We start from the raw sequence: 17,191 nt of genomic DNA, 5'->3' as shown, positions 1-17,191 counted from the left end.
CCAAAAGGTCCTTCACCAAGACACATTGTATTAAAATTATCCAAAATCAATGACAAAAACAGAATTCTCAGGGCAGCCAGGGAGAAGAAAATGGTAACTTATAAAGGAAAACCCATTAGATTATCTTCGGACTTCTCAGCACAGACCTTACAAACCAGAAAGGAATGGAATCAAATATTTAAACTATTAAGTGAAAGAAACTACCAGCCTAAAATAACATATTCAGCTAAGCTCTTCTTTAGATATGAAGGAGAAATAAAGATCTTTCCAGACATACAAAAATGAGGGAATTCTCCACTATGAGGCTTGCACTACAAAAATAGTAAAAGAGGTCAGCTCACCTAAAACAAAATGACCAAAAAAAAAAAAGCATAATAAGGAGTAAAGTGACTATCAGGCAAATAGAAGCAGAGGAGTGCAACCGTTACTAAGAATAGGGCATTATAAGCTTAAATAATAAGAAGAGAATTGCTATAGCAAGATGGTAATAAACGTTCAGTATACATAGGGACAAACTGAGATAACAATGACTGAACACAGGAGAAATCAAAGATCCAAATTCTCAAAGGAGAACAAAGATAAGGCATGTGCAGAAGAAAATGGATGACTGTATACATATATAATTATCCTTTACATATTCATAATGGTAACCACACACCAAAGATTCAGAACTGAAGTATATAACATAAAACAAGAAGGACCAGAGGGAAAACTCACAAAAGCCAACCAAAATAAAGAAAACAAAAACACAAGGACAAGGAAGCAAACCTAGCTATCAAAAAGCAAAAGATAAAATGGCTATAAGAAGACCTCATATTTCAGTAATCACCCTAAATGTAAATGGACTGAACTCACCTATTAAAAGTCACAGAGTTGCAGAATGGATCAAAAAACAAAACCCAACCATAGGCTGCCTCCAGGAGACACATCTCAGTTGCAAAGACAAATATAGACTCAAAGTGAAAGGGTAGAAAATGATATTTCAAACAAATGGCCTTCAGAGAAAAGCAGGTGTAGCAGTACTATCAGATGAATAGGCTTCAAAATAAAAAAAGGTATAGAAAGATACTGAGGGACACTTCATAATGATAAAGGGAATCGTGCACCAAAAAGACATAACACTTATTACTATCTATGCTCCCAGTCAGGGAGCCCTGAAAAATGTAAAGCGATTACTAGCAGAACTAAAGGAAGAAACAGACCAACGCACTGTGGTAGCACTATACCCCACTGTCGGATATAGACAGATCATCCAAACAGAAAATAAATAAGGAAATAACATCCTTAAATGACACATTAGACCAACTGGACATAATTGACACTTACAGAGCCTTCCATCCCAAAACAGCTGCTTATACATTCTTCTCTAGTGCACATGGAACATTCTCAAGAATCAACCACATAGTGGGAAAAAAGCCTCAAGAAATATAAGAGGATTGAAGTCATACCAACTATATTCTCTGATCATAATGCTTTGAAATTAGAGATCAGCTGCAAAAAGAAAGCAGGAAGAACCACACATACATGGAGATTAAACAACATACTACTGAAGAATAACTGGGTCAGAGAAGAAATAAAAAGAGAGATCAAGAGACACATAGAAACGAATGATAATGATAGTACAACATATCAAAACTTTTGGGACACGGCAAAAGCGGTCATAAGAAGAAAGTTCATATCATCACAGGCCTATCTCCAAAAATAGAAACGAGCCCAAATAAACAACCTAATGCTTCATCTTAAAAAACGAGAAAAGGAAGAACAAATGAAGCCCAACGTCAGAAGAGGGAAAGAAATAAAAAAAGCAGAAATGAATGAAATTGAAACCAACAAGCAAACAAACAAACAAACAAAAAAACAATAGAAAAAATAAATGCACCAAAGAGCTGGTTCTTTGAGAATATTAATAAAATTGACAATCTCTTGGCTAGACTCACTAAAGAAAAAGGAGAAAGGACACAAATAAACAAAATCAGGGATGAAGGAGGGGAAATTATGACAGACACTGCAGACATACAAAGAATCATAAAAGAATACTATGAAAAAGTATATAACATTAAATTTAATAACCTAGAAGAAATAGACCAGTACTTAGAAAAATACAACCTTCCTAGACTGAATCAAGAAGAACTGAAAAATCTAAGCAAACCGATCAGCAGTATGGAAATTAAAACAATCATCAAAAACCTACCAAAAAGTAAAAGTCCAGACTAGATGGCTTCACCAGTGAATTCTACCAAACATTCAAAGACGATTTAATACGTATTCGCCTCAAACTCTTCCAAAAAATCCAAGAAGAGGCAATATGTCCCAATTAATTTTCTGAGGCCAATGTTACCCTGATCCCAAAACCAGTAAAGATAACATAAAAAAGACAACTACAGACCAATACCTCTTATGAAAACAAATGCAAAAATGCTAAAAAAAAAAAAAAAGATACTAGCAAACTGAATACAACAACATATTAAAAAGAATATACACCACGATCAGGTTGGCTTCATCTCAGGGGCACAGGGATGGTTCAACATATGCGAATCAATTAATGTGATACACCACATAAACAAATTAAAAAAGAAGAATCATATGATCATATCAATAAATGCAGAAAAGCCTTCGAAAAGAAACAGCATCCATTTATGAGCAAAACACTTAACAGAATCAATATAGAAAGAAAATACCTTAACATAATAAAGCCCAAATATGACAAACTCTCAACCAACATTATACTTAATGGTGAAAAACTAAAAACCATCCCTCTAAGATCAGGAACAAGGCAAGCCTGTCCACGATCGCCACTGTTATTCAGTATAATACTGGAGGTCCTAGCGAGTCAATCAGACAAGAGAAAGATATAAAAGGCATCAAAATAGGAAATGAAGAAGTCGAACTGTCACTATTTGTGGATGCCATGATTCTCTCTTTAGAAAACCCTAAAGACTCCACAGGAACACTGCTAGAAACAATACGCAAATGGGAAAATATATTTACAAGCAGCATCTCCGATAAGGGCCTAATATCCGATATTTACAAAGAACTCATACAACTCAATAACAACAACAAAAAAAACCAAATGATCCAATCAAAAAACGGGCAGAGGACTTCTACAGACACTTCTCCCTAGAGGACATACAAATGACCAACACATATTTGAAAAGATGCTCAACATCTCTAGCTATTAGGGAAATGCAAATCAAAACCACAATGAGATCCCATCTCACACGTGTTAGAATAGCAGTTATCAACAGGACAAGTAATAATAAATGTTGGAGAGGATGCAGAGGAAAAGGAACCGTCGTACACTGCTGGTGGGACTGCAAATTGGTACAGCCACTATGGAAAACAGTATGGAGGTTCCTCAGAAAAATAAGAATTGATCTACCACATGATCCAGCAATCCTTCTACTGGGTATTTACCCCATAGCCTTGAAAACACATATCCGAAAGATATTTGCGCATCGATGTTCATAGCAGCATTATTCACAGTGGCTGGTTTATGGAAGCAACCGAAGTGTCCTATGATAGCTGATTGGCTAAAGAAGTTGTGGTACATATATACAATGGAATATTACTCATCCATAAGAAGAGATGAAATACTGCCATTTGCGACAACATGGATGGACCTCGAGATAATCATGCTAAGCGAAATAAACCAGACATAAAAAGCTGAAAATCACATGATCTCAGTTATATGTGATATAAACCTAAAAGCAACAAATGAAAAGAACAATTAAACAGAGACTCATGAACAGGGACAATAGACTAGTGGTTACCAGAGGGTAGGAGGTGGGTGAGGAGGGGTTAGGTAGATGGTTAAGGGGTGTCAAATATAGTGGGATAGGAAGAGGGTGAAGTAGGTAAAGGCGATCAAATATATGATAGCTGAAGGAAACTGGACTTTGGGAGGTGAACACACAATAGAATATACAGATGTCAAATGATAATTTACACCTGAAAATTATATAATTGTTAACTAATGTTACCCCAATAAAATTGATTTAAAAAATAAGTAAATAAAAGAAATCAGCACAGGAATAAGAAAGCGCTCTAGATAATTCTAATGTGTAGCCAGTGTTGAGAACCAGTGGTTGAATCTAAGCCACTAAGTCAAATCAACCATAAAGCAGGATGAGGGAAGGAGTAGAATTGGAGCACAGGGAGGTAGTATGCTTGGCTAGAGTAGTTGGTACAATTTTTTTTTAGCATAGACTTTTACTGGGTTGAACTGTTTTTTCATTTATGTCATACAACATCATGATTAGCAAAATAAAACTAATACTACCTTATTTGGAATTTAAAAACCTGAACAGATACCATACAATATTTTTCCTCTTTAGTCTCAATTCAAAAGTGTAAGATAATCTAATAATAGCAACCCAAAGATTGGCAATTATAGCTGTAGACATTTTCTCTTAGGCCTTCCCATGTCCAGGTCCCTGTGGCCATAACCACATTGATTTTACCCCTTTGCCATACAAACACTATGGCATTGCCCGAACTGACTACTGAATTTTAGAAACCAGAGTAAACATGAAAGAAGGAAACAGTTTATTGCATCCCATAAACATAACTCAGTACCTCTGGGTTTCTTATGGCTTGTGTTATTTGCTGTGATTTTGGTAGGGTTTGAAGATCGGAAGATATTTCAAGTGCCTTCTACAAGAAAGGAAATCAGAAAATCTTCAACTCTCCCAACCGTACTCCAAGAGCCATTTGAGCCAGTCTGGTTCTCCTTGGCCAAGAAGAAAGCCAAAGCATGGAGCCATATAGCAGATATCATGTAATAAATTGCTCCTGGATGGAGCATCAGCATTTCAAATGATTATTACCAAGAGCTGTATTAATGCTATGTACTGATTTATTTACTGTAACCATTTTTATTAAGCAAAGGAGCCTTAAGATGGGAATTAAAGCTAATAACTATTTGAATGAAACAAATGCCATGATGCCTAACATTCAGTACAGTCACTGGCAGCATCTGAAAGGCCAGCATTTCCTCTACAAAAACTGTAAAATGTTTGCACTGTTGTCAAAGTGAGAAATCTTTAACTCTGGATAATGCATTTTAAAAGGGAGAGATCAAAACATTTTTTGGAGCAACTAAGATAAGGTCATCTCCCTTGATCAAATAAATTCTAGTGGAGACATCTAAATGATTTGGCCCAAGGATCGGCTTTTAGGTTTTATGAGCCTAGTTAAAGGCTTTAATTCTTTGTTTGCTCCTCCATGCCTTGTAAAGGCCTGTAGAAGAAGTGAAAATTCTGTGTCCCCAAGAAAAATTTTGCATAGCTAGTCCCCGAGTCAGTCCAGTGCCTTTTGAAACCCCTTCTTTATATACTGGGGAACTCCCAAAGCCTGCAATTTATACAGAGCTCTTTGCACATGCCCCATGTCAACCTGTTACAATTCTGAAAGCAGTGAGCACCTACTTACGAGGCGGAACATTTCTTGGGGATTATCCTACTATTCTGGATGGTTAGTTCATCACCCAGCACCACTGTTATCCCCTCCAGTTACTCAGAAATGTACTGAATATCATACATATCCTGTTTCATAAGCATTTAAGACCCTGTTGAAATTCAAAATTCTACAGACGCCAAAAGATACTTGCAGTCAAGAAGACTTTTATAAAGGAAGTCTGGGGCTACTGGCTCCTGCCTTAAGGTGGAGACCTCCCCAAAAAGTTTCATGTCCCTTTCCCTCAGCAAGCTCTGTTTCACAAGATTTTAGCCCAAAGCAAGACTGCCTTAGAAAAATTAATTTTCTGCTAACTGGAAGCCTTAAGCGATTAAATCAGCCTCTCCCTGCCCTCATTCCTAGAGGCATATACCTCAAAAGTCACTAAGTTTGATAGCCTCCCACCTCTCCAGCAAACTACTCACCTTAAACCCTTCCCCTCCATTCCTAGCTCATTTTCTTAGGACACCCAGAAGTGTTTTTTCATTATATCTTTCACTGTATCTGCCCTGTCACCTCAGAGCTACTTTGCTTAAATAGAAATGCAGGCCTAGATATAACTGTGCCTTTAAGTTCTGAGTAGGCTGTTGCCTCATGCAAAAAAAATTTTAGAAAAACCCAGAGAGGCAGTGAGGTGCTTGGTTTTGCTGATGGTATAAAGTGATATTGCACAACCATATGCTGGGTTTTGCATTTTCTCTATAAAATATCTATTTTTCCTGATACTGTATCTTTGCCTTTTTGATAATTCTAGGTTTTTCATTGATTGGGTTTGATTTCCTTTGTATTCCTGTAGTGAATATTTCATTAAGGTAGATGCCCTTTATGCAGGTAATCCTGTAGATTAGTTGTTATACTTCCCTTCCCCTTTTCTCAGGGTGGACCACTATTAGGTTATTTCCACTCTATGAACTCTCTATTAACAATTTCTTTTCCATAGTTAACAATAAAACTCTGTTTTTGAGTAGAGGATAAGTTTTTTTTTTCTTTTTAATGCCTAGAAGCACATTGTCACTTGCCTTCTTTTAGCATTCTTGATTTTTGCTATATTGCAAAGCAAATAAATTCAATAAAGCCTGTTCTGTAGTCTGTCTCTGTCTGTCACATGGGAGAGAAATAAAATAAAATATTGACGGTTCAGACCTGAGGGTTGTCAGAGAAGCAAAATTATATTAAGAGGATATGTGAGGTATAAAGGACGTCTACACAGATATGCCTGACCAAGCTGATGGCTTCAGGTAGGTATTTTTATGGGGGAGAGTGGTACTGAAGAGGAAGTTTTCATCTGTGTAGACACATGGGGAGCAAAGAGACTGGTGGGAGAGAAAATGCTGATGGGGGTGAGTAAAGGGGGCAAGCTGGTGGTTGTACTCCAGCCTGGCCCAGGGAGTAGATCCAAGTCCTACAGCAATATGGGCTATTGGAACAAGCCATTATCAAAAGGAAAGGGCCCCACTGTGCTCAGGTAACAAAGTATAACATGGAGTGAGTAAGAGGGAGGGGTGATAGATCAGATATTTAACCTGGCCCTCCGGTAACAGTTGTAATATTTGTAGTCTTCAGAAAAAGAGTTCAGTTAGGGATCTACATAACATATGGATAAAAATATTTGAAATATTTAAATTGACTAATAAACCATTAAATAAAATAAGTTCTATCTCCCTCCATGGACCACCTGAAAGCCCAGGTTGGGATTTAGAATTCTCACAATCCTCTAAGTCCTGCTTTACTGGTTTGGGAAGAGCTGCCCCTTTCCCCTCCCCATTCCCCTACCTGTAGACTAGACCCCATCCCCTGCTCTAAGCATACACTACTATCCCCCCTATGCCTGGGAGCATATACTGCAACAGTGCAGTCTGCCTTTCCAAGGGCAGCTCCAAGAGGAGCAAGTAGGACCTGGCAGCAGGCTTGGGATTGTTCAGGGGTGTCAGGTACCTAGAGCATGGGCTAGCAGAGGCATACCTCTTTTTCTGTGGGCTGGGCTCCTAGCCCTGTAGGGAGGGACATGGTTGGAAGAGGACTAAAATGGAGGCTCTAAAGCATGGAGCTCAGGACCAAGATCTTTCTTGCCTGGGCCTAAAAGCAATATTATAGTATCAACTTATACAACGTAAACCTAACAAATCAGAACCATTTTGAAGATGCTCAAATCACACTATACTGAAAACTACACAGTTTTCAGTATAGTGTGATTTGACTTTTCATTTTAAGCAATGATGACAAAGGGTCTGTACCTCTTGTCTCACCACATGGATCTAGCCATAAGAAATACATAATACATTTTAGAATGTCAACACTGGTGACAAAAAAAAAAAAAGATTGTGGAAGTGTTAAGTTTGCTTCATTTTAAGCATTAGTGGAACACTTACTAAGTGAAAAACTCAGTGCCTAGGACTTTGGGAAATAAAGATAAAACCTTTTATGATCCCAACCATTCAGAAGTTCACAGTCCAGGTGGTCAGGGGTGGGGGAGGTCGATACATATCTATATAAATAATGCACAAATACTTGGACATGAACGTTCATAGCAGCACCATTCACAATAGCCAAAAGGTGGAAACAATGCCCATTAATGGAAGAATGGATAAACAAAATGTGGTATATACATACAATAGAATATTATTCAGCCATAAAAAGGAATGAAATACTGATACATGCTACAATGTGGATGAACCTCAAAAACTATGTTATGTGGAAGAAGCCAGACACAAAAGTTCTTGTATGATTTCATTTATATGGACTGTCAAGAATAGATAAATTCATAGAGATGGGAAGTAGATTGGTAATTGCCAGGGGCTGGGGGGATGGGGGAGATGGGGAGTAACTGCTTAATGGGTATAGGGTTTTGGGGTGATGAAAATATTTTGGAACTAATGAGGTGGTGGTTGCACAAAATGGTGAATGTCAGTGAATTGTTCACTTTTAAATGGTTAATTTTAAATGAATTTCACCTCAAAGAATGCTGATGTAAGTTAGAATATGAGATGTGCTACCATAGAATGTAAGAGAAGGTAGCAGTGCTACCAAGAGAACACTTAGAAAGCCTTAAATAAATGTAGAAGTGAGGCTGGCTAGTATCAAGCTCCTGGGTTCTGCCCCTTTTCTGATCTTCTGGTCAAATAGGACTTCACATTTTCTCTCTCTTAAACAGAGTCTAAAGATTAAGCCCATTCTCTCCCTTCCTTCTTTTTATTTTTCTCATTTTTATTAGGTATAGAGAATAATACTATCAACATCAATGTACTCGCCACCCAGCTTAAGAAATGTAACATTACAAATATAGCTGAAGCCCACTGTGGAGCCCTTCCCAATAGAATCCCCACTCCCTTTCTTTCCCCAAGAGGTAGCCATCATCCTAAGTGAGATGTTTATCTTTCCCATGCATGCTGTTACACATGCTACATTTGTATGCATCTCTCATATGCATGCCCTTTATTACAGATATTTGTATCCACAATCAATATATGGTGACCATTTTGCATGTTTCTAGACTTCATGTGTCATTATGTTTGTATCCTTCTGGAACCAGTTTTTCTGTTCTGCATTTTCCCACTGCCATCATCCAATCTTAGTCCCTCTGTGTCTCAGCCCTTGTGAGTTCTAGTCTCCTCCTCAGTCCAGCCCTTGCCATACTGTTCAGTTTACTTGCAACAGTCCCAAGCCAGTGAATTAAGGCTGGTCCTACCATAGGTGAGTCTCAGCTTCATCCCCATGTGGCTTTAAACCAGTGCTTCTCAAACCTTAGCTGCATCAGAATCCCCTGGAGGGCTTGTTAAAACAGATTGTTGGGCCTACCCTTGGAGTTTGAGTAGGTCTTGGGTGGAGCCTAAGAATTCTTGGGTGATACTGATGACGCTGTTTTGGGGATCAAAATTTGAGAATCAATGTTTCAAATCAATGTCTGAGCCCAGGTTCAGCAGTACCATCTGGCCTCCAGGCAAGCTGGGCCATCCATGAGAATCCCTTCGAAACTGTGCTCTAGGGCTGTGCTGTCTAGTAGACATATAATGCAAGTCACATGTGTAATTTTAAGTTTTCTAGTAGGCGCATTTAAAAAGAAACAGGAAAAATTCATTTTAATAGTATATTTTAACTCAATATATTATCATTTAAACAGGTAATTAGTATAGAAATTATTAGTGAGACATGTAACATTTTTTTATACTTAATAGCACATCTCAAATCAGAGTAGCCATATTTCAAGTCTTCAGTAGCCATAAATGACTAGTGACTAAACAAAGTGGACAGAGCAGCTCTAAAGGCTTGACCTCCATCTCTCTCTTTACAAAAATTGTTATAAACTTGACATTTTAATTTATTCGGGGCTGCAATATATAATTTAAAACAGGCTTACAAAATGGTGGAAAGTGATACCTGTCGTTGAAGGTAAAGTAGGCCAGGACAAAGAGGTAAGAGAGAGATTTGAGTCAGGATTATTTATCTAAATAAAATCTGCCTGCATTTCAGTTTATTAATTTAAAACACTTTTTTTTTTTAAAAAAAAAAACTAGAACAAATGCTATCAAATATATCTGTAAAATGTACAAAAAAATAGATGTCATTGGATAGTACTTTTTGGATGATGAACTTTGAAATGATATTAGTGTTTAACAAAATTCGCATAAGCTTCTAAAAAATGAAAAACTTAAAGAGTGAACGACAGACTCTTCTTTCTCTATCTTCTTTCAATGCCTCTCAACTGCGGAATGAAATGAGAGAAAATTAGCAATTATACAGCATTAACCAGCACCAGTGACTTTCTAAATCTAAGAAAATAGTCAGCCCTATGTTTATCTGCTGCATTTGTGGGCTATATCTCAACAAGTAGAGAAGAAGAGCATGTTTCCCTCTTGCAACCTGCCTTGCATGACATTTGGTCCCATCCAAAACATCCATTGTGACATCTGATCCACGCCAAAAGGTCCTTGATATTTGGTCCTGTCCAAAATGTCCACAGAGCCACTTGGTCCATGTCAAAAGGTCCTTGATATTTGCTCATCTAAAATGTTCATGCTTAGAAAACATCCTATGTTCAAATAGCCCATAATGTTTACACTTTTAGTTTACAGGATTAATACGTAAAAAATGGCAATCACGTTTTATTGGTCCAAGAGTTGTATTGTGGCTGTAGTGCCAATAACCTTTCTTGCCTCAGTAGCTTAGCTGGTAATGGCACATGGGATTAGGTAGATGGGTCAGGGTTCAAATCTTGCAAAAGAGCAGGATTTAAATATTAAGGACCTTTTGGTATGCACCAAATACATGTCTCCATGGACGTTTTGGACAAGACCAAATGTCTGCTAAAAATAACTTGCACCCTTGGATATAGGGAACTCCTGTAACCAATGGCTTTAATCATGTGATCATATCAACCTAGTCTTCCTCTTGTGTAATACCATAAATGCTTTTTTCCCCTTGCGAGGCTATTCTGAAATTTAAATAAATTTCTCCATTTTAAAAGTCTGTGCTCATTCCATAAATGATATTCCTTTACCCTGCTAGACCCTCAGTTTCCATTTCTCCCAATGAGAAAAGCAGCTGTTATGATGAAATATACAGCTGTGAAAATGCAAAAAAAAGGGAAAAATGTTAATCATTTAAATACATTCAAAGATATATATTGAGACTTAATTACCAACTCAGCGATAAACAATAGTCATACTATGTACGACTAAGTTTCTTTCGACAGTCACATAAAATACAAAAATCTACAACCAAACACATATTTAGCTATTAATCATTAAATGTGGTCCTACTTGAAATTCCTAACTTTTTGCTATTTGTAAGTAGTCACATTCTAAAATGCCTTGTCTCCTAGTTAGTACAGGAGACTGCATTTCTGTGGCCAAGCAATGAAGGCCCAACTAGAAGAGAGCCCAGTACTTTAGCTGCTGCTTCTGGTAACTGTTCTAAATGAATATTGGTCTTAAGTATTGTTACATTTACCATTTGTTAGTCTTACAGGTAAAGGACAGAAGACCTCATAAGAACAAATGAGTAGCCATAAAGTATATTTCAGTACTTAATGCTTTTTATATTACTAATGTATTCTATTAACATTCTAAGTAGGTAGAATTGAATTTTTAAACTAATTTTAAACAAACTTTTTCTTAATTTACTGAGAGAATTAAAAAAATAATAAACCTGTCAGTAACAGGTAAATGCCAGGAATGGTTGGGTGATATTCTGAGCTATACACAGATACCTGGATTTTCAGGGCCCGCTCTCTGCTGGGTCCACATCCTTTTCGGGTCCTTCTTGTTTTTTGTTAAACTTCTCTTCTTCTTCCTTATTTTCAGCATCCTGGGCATCTTCCTCCGAGTCTTCATACTGAGATTTAGTTGTTTCTTTAGTGAAGAATAATACAGACTTTGAGACCAGACATTCACAGAAAAAAATAAAAACCCACTTCATAACGAATGGGGACATCCAATACTCCACCCTAAGGAGAAGCAGGAGGATAGAAAAAACTAAGAACAGTTGAGCACCTTCCTAGTGGTCGAAACAATACTTCTATGGTCCTCACATTTCTGCTGCTTGATAATTTTTCACAGTGACATTATTTCTCTTTCTTCCAGTACACCTACCACCCTGTGCTCTGATTAGTTCCGGCCCTTCAGAGAAAGAGGGATCAGAATCATCAGGGTCTGGATGTTTTGGTCAGAACTTTCTTATGAAAATACTTTCACAAGTTCATTAGTTCCTGAATCCCTTGAATATTTCATTTTTACCTAGTGCTCCTGTATCCGTTCATAATATTTAGGGGCCCATCAACTTTCGAAGAATCTCGACATATTTAAAAGTTGTGAACCAAACACGAGGCATGCCATTTGCTTGTTCTTTTCCTTAAGGCTCCCCTTCTATGTCTTCCCCCCTCCTTCTTGAACAGTCTCCTGCCCCTCCCCCCCACATTTGGACATTTGTCTATGGGCCATGAACAGCACTGAGGAGCTTAGATCCCTTAGAGGGCAGCGTATTTTTTCCCAAGATGGGAAAGGCCATTATGGAATTGGGCTTCTCCTTGGGCTCATTCAGCCTGTAGTTTATTGAGGGCCCCGACTCATCCGAGTGAGCATGCCGGCCAGTGCGCCAGCTATGCCCCACTGCCGCCTGGCTGAGAGGCTGCCTGCCCGCAGGGGGCCTCCCCGGGCCTGCTCCGCTGACTACTCACCCTCCCGTGCTGCAGCTTCCTGCGCGGGCTCTAGGGCGGTGGCCGCCTGCTCGGGCTCCTCCTCGGTCTCCTCCGCGGTCTCCCAGCTGGCAGATTCCATTTCAGCCTCAGCCTCGGGCTGGTCCTCGGGCTCCTGGGCCGCGGCCCCGTGTCCCTGGCTCTGAGACACCGGGAGCGCGGGGAACCGGGCCGCGACTTCGGGCACGGCACGCTGGCGCCGCACCACCACGCGGCCTCTGCTGGGCCGCACGAGGATGTGGTCGTTGTAGTAGATGCGGTACAGCAGCGAGTGCACCAGGTCCAGGAACATGAAGCGGAAACCCACCATGGGGAACTGGTAGGCATCTACCACCAGGCCCTGGGCCTCAGCCGCGACCTCTTCCCCCTCCTCGGCCGGCTCAATGTCTGAGTCCTCTTCATCGTTCCCTCCCTCCAGGGCCCCGGCCAGGCCGGGTACCTGCTCCCCCGCTTCCTGCCCCAGGACCCCCGCGGCCCCCGCGGCTTCCGCGACTCCTGCTGCCCCTGCCGCGTCGCCTCCGTGGGGCCCGGAGTCTCCCATCACCATAAGGTCAGCTTCCTCCACCCAGACCTGCGCTCGTGCCACGCCCACGGGGCTCTCCTGGCCCCCTGGGGTCGGGTTTCCATCCCCTGTGGCCGGGTTTCCATCCCCTGTGGCAGACATGGCACCAGGCAGTACCTCAACCAGGCAACGGTCGGGCTGTGGTGACGACAGCCAAGATAGTGGCCACCGATAGAGGTGGATGAGGGGAGGCGGTAGGAAGTAGGGCCTGACGAGAGGTAGATGGGGCAGCAGAGGAGCCGGCCGTCGAGGGGACAGCAGTCTCTGGTGGTGCCTGAGGAGGCCCCACGACAGGAACGGCAAGGTGCTGAAGTCAGGAGCCGTAAATCAAGGCCGGGCCTCAGCCGACTGAGGACAAGGCGGGAAAGATTCCTCTAGGCTTGCGATGGGGGGCGGGGCCAAAAGAGTCAACAAAGGGCTCCAAGCTCATTTGCTGAGAAGCAAAGATTGACATGCCGTGCATCCAATGAATGGCCAAGGCCCTTAGAATCTAGGATTGCTCACAACGGCCTAGTTTTTCTTTGAGGCCTTAGGGTCCTGAGCTACCTTCAGGTCCACACGAGTTCTGTCCTTTTACTTTTGCAATTGGTCCAATATGGAGGTATCCTGGGTTGAATTTCAGAACATTATGTGGATATTTATATTACAAGAGAGAAAACAAATTTCCACAAAAATTTTATTGTCGAAACTGAAAATATAAGAATTGTATACATTTTTTTAAAAATAATATAGGTCTATTAATAGGAATAATGGAATTCTTTGGGGAGAACAACATTTTCCTTAATGAGGGTTCAAAGTTAGTGTTCTCCATCATCGGAATTGATTGTATATGTTCATTTGTTGATCTGTAATGAGGTTTTACATACTTTATCTTGCAAATGTCTTTCACACAGATATTGACAAATATTGATATCAATCCACGAGATAGGTAGTTACAAATACTGACATCAATCCATGAGCATATGATTTCAATTGAGCATATTCATCTCTTGAAAGGCATCTATAGAATTATATTAGATTTTTCTCTTGATACTTGCCTTTTAGTATGTCATTACATTACAGATTAATCACTTCCAATTGAACTTTATGTGGAATTTCCTCAATTGCACAGTGAGGTGGGTTTGAAATATGGAAATTTCCTTTATATTTCATAGAGGTCTGAAAAAAGCTGCTGGAACTATTGTCTGAGCTTGGATACATATTCACTGCAAATTTGTGGGGGAATAGAGATCTCGCTTATTTTGACAGCCTGGGAAGTGTATAAAGCAGCCTGACATTAATTTGAATGATGTTAGTTGTCATTGGAACGATTTTTACCACAACATAAGTTTTGTATATAAACACTGATTGCCTTGTAACTTTAGGTTGAATTCATTAAGAAATGTTATCGAACCTACAACAAAAGCTAATTTCTAAAACCATTCAATGTTGAATGATAACAGTTGAGGGAGATTTTCTCAATCAAAATAATTCAATCTCCACCTCGAGCTCAAAAAATCACACACACACACACACACACACACACACACACACACCACTTTACCATTGTGAAGCCATAGAATTGCTCTGTGGTAGGGCAAGTGAGGATATCCAGCTTCTGTTTCTCACAAAAGTTCACATGACTGTGATAGTTAAGTTCATGAGAGTGAATGAAGTTCCCCATAGGTTTAATAACACGTGAGAGATTCAGATATTGTCTGCAATGTAACTGCTGATAAATAATATAATGAATAACTGTAATAGTTAAATACCTTCACAAGTTTTATATATTGGTTCACTGACCCTTTTATGCTCCACATATATTTTTACCACCATCAGTTGTAACACATCTTAGCAGTTTCCACTTCAGGTTATACTAAGCGTTTTTTCAACTCCTTCAAAAATATTCTCCCCAGAGTATTCATAGATACTATGCAGACTGTTCATAGATACTAATTCATCAATCACTTAAAACTTATCAGTCACCAATCTCTCATTCCTGGTCTGCTCACTCCTTTTCAGTCAAATTCCTGGGGCAACAAGGATGAAATTTTTGATGTTTTGTTAGACAGTACAAGTATTACCAGGACAACCTCAGGCAGGTCTTAGGACTAAAAGCTCTCCCAAAGTAAATAAAAATTATAATTGCCTATATGACTACATCTTTCAAATCTCTTAAAGAAGGCCCATAGGTCTTCCACTTGGCATCCCAAAAATGAGTTCATTAGGAAGATGCCAATGTAAAACTATGGCTATGAAATGACAGAGATTACTGTAACTAACCACTTCAGAGCTGAGTCACTAGTGGCTAATTCACACATAAGGGACAGTAGTACTGATTCAGAATATGATGCTAAAACACTGCCTTCATCCATGCAATGAAAAGTGATCTTTCATTTAAAGTCCAAGCTACCTCCAAGTAAGTCCCTTACTCTTCCCCCTAGTTTAACAATAAACCACTACATCGCTTAATACCATCAGAGTCAATTCTCTGTGGCATTCAATATGCAGTAGACATACAGCAGCTAAATCAAAGATGTTCAAGGAACTCAGATAATCCATTGTTAAAATACTTGGTAATAAATGTCCATAATTGGTAGAAAAGCATGAGGGGTATATGGGCTTTTATATAGTAGTTTCTATAATTTCTCCTTGTACTGTTTTACTGTCAATAAGTCTAGTTAGCAAACATAAGTATTTTATTCATGAGTGAGCACATTCCTTCACTACTTCCAATTTATCAGAAAATTTCTCAGCCTCTTATGATGGGAGACAAGAAGCCTGGCAATAGTTATATGGACTTGCTAGGAAAAATCCAGTCCAGTGCACTCTGCCCTTCATAAAACCTGTTTATGAAGAGAGCCCCAGAAACACAGTGTAAAAAACAACAGCTCAGCAATGACTCCTCAACTAAACAACAATCTAGCAATTTTAATAATATCTATTGACTCATGAAGATAGACGACATACACTGCAGATCCTGGTCCTTTGATCATTCATTCAAGCATGTATTGAGCACCTACCTAGTACATATCTGGAGTTGCGCTAGTGACTCCCAACTCACAGATGCCTAAGACTCATGACTTGCCCTAGGTCATGGTATAAAGGGTTAGGCAGACATTTGGATAATGATGACACAGGTGTCAAGTGCTAAAACAAGGACGAACACAAAGTGCTATGGGAGCATGAAGAGATTACGATTAACTGAGATGGGGAGGAGGGAAGTGGGTTGGTGCTTGGAAAGGTTCTCAGCAAGAGATATTCCACCCAGATCCTGAAGGATCACAAGGAGTTTACCTAGCGATGAAGGATGGCAGGGAAAGAGAAAGAGAGTTGTCACTGCAAGTAAAGGAAAGAGCTCACATAGTGGAAGAGATGTGTGTGTATATCTGTCCAAGGAATGAAATGGCTCCAGCATGGGCAGAATGGCAAATGGCCTAGAAAGCTGATTGAGGCAATAATTACTACTAATTATTGTGCCACCATTCCTTTCCCTGTGACCTAGCATGCTACCCTCCCATCCTCTTCACCTCCTACTTTATTCATTAAATCATGCATTTACACATCTGTCAAATTTATTGGATACCTTCTGATATACCAGGGCTGTGTCCCATTGGAACTCTCATTTGTATCTGTTCTTGTTTGACACATTAAACCCAAATATGACCAAACTGCCCATGGTCCCCATCCTAGTGTCTCCTCTACCATCACTCCTGTGGCCCTCTGGAGGGGTTGGCTAAGACTTCTGGATGCTAGGCCCTTCTGGTTGCCACGCCATGTCGGTGTTCTGATATATTTCCCAAGACGCTCTTTATAATCAGTTATTTCCTCTCTAGTTACCATCTCCACTTATCAGTAGTGCTGAAGCACAGCATGACTGCTGTGAATCTTGAAGTTTCTAGTAAAGAGGTATGCACCTGGAGCTTCTTCTTTGTGTAAGGAAGTGGGACTGGGTACTGGGTTTGCCATGGAGAAAGCTGTTGTTGATGAAAAACTATGGCTATGAA

General features: G+C 39.7%; 2 protein-coding genes across 2 annotated transcripts in view; one reads left to right on the top strand and one right to left on the bottom strand.

The window, feature by feature from the left end:
• KIAA1210 (KIAA1210 ortholog) overlaps nt 1-4,905 on the top strand; it is a 66,443-nt gene extending 61,538 nt beyond the window's left edge. The window contains 2 exon segments of the mRNA XM_023523327.1: nt 3,852-3,854; nt 4,621-4,905. Of these exon segments, the coding sequence (XP_023379095.1) occupies nt 3,852-3,854; nt 4,621-4,781 (164 nt within the window). The 3' untranslated portion in view covers nt 4,782-4,905.
• A 6,762-nt stretch (nt 4,906-11,667) lies between these two features.
• LOC105305564 (cancer/testis antigen 47A-like) lies at nt 11,668-13,307 on the bottom strand. The gene is made up of 2 exons (XM_011380222.1): nt 12,626-13,307; nt 11,668-11,801 (listed from the first exon to the last, which is right to left on the bottom strand). Exons 1-2 carry the CDS (start codon nt 13,305-13,307, stop codon nt 11,668-11,670), a joined length of 816 nt encoding a protein of 271 aa, XP_011378524.1.
• Nucleotides 13,308-17,191: the final 3,884 nt, after the last annotated feature.

This window comes from Pteropus vampyrus, unplaced genomic scaffold, assembly GCF_000151845.1.
Source record: "Pteropus vampyrus isolate Shadow unplaced genomic scaffold, Pvam_2.0 Scaffold390, whole genome shotgun sequence".
Classification (NCBI taxonomy): domain Eukaryota; kingdom Metazoa; phylum Chordata; class Mammalia; order Chiroptera; family Pteropodidae; genus Pteropus; species Pteropus vampyrus.
The sequence above is the reverse complement of the archived record's forward strand: the minus strand, read 5'-3'. Positions and strand labels throughout refer to the sequence as shown.

What these genes read in the sequence shown, in the direction of transcription:
- LOC105305564 (XM_011380222.1), bottom strand. Translation starts at nt 13,307, where the DNA reads ATGTCTGCCACAGGGGATGGAAACCCGGCCACAGGGGATGGAAACCCG. An exon ending in GGAAGCTGCAGCACGGGAGG is followed by an intron (nt 11,802 to 12,625) that starts GTGAGTAGTCAG and finishes TCTTCACTAAAG; the next exon opens with AAACAACTAAATCTCAGTAT.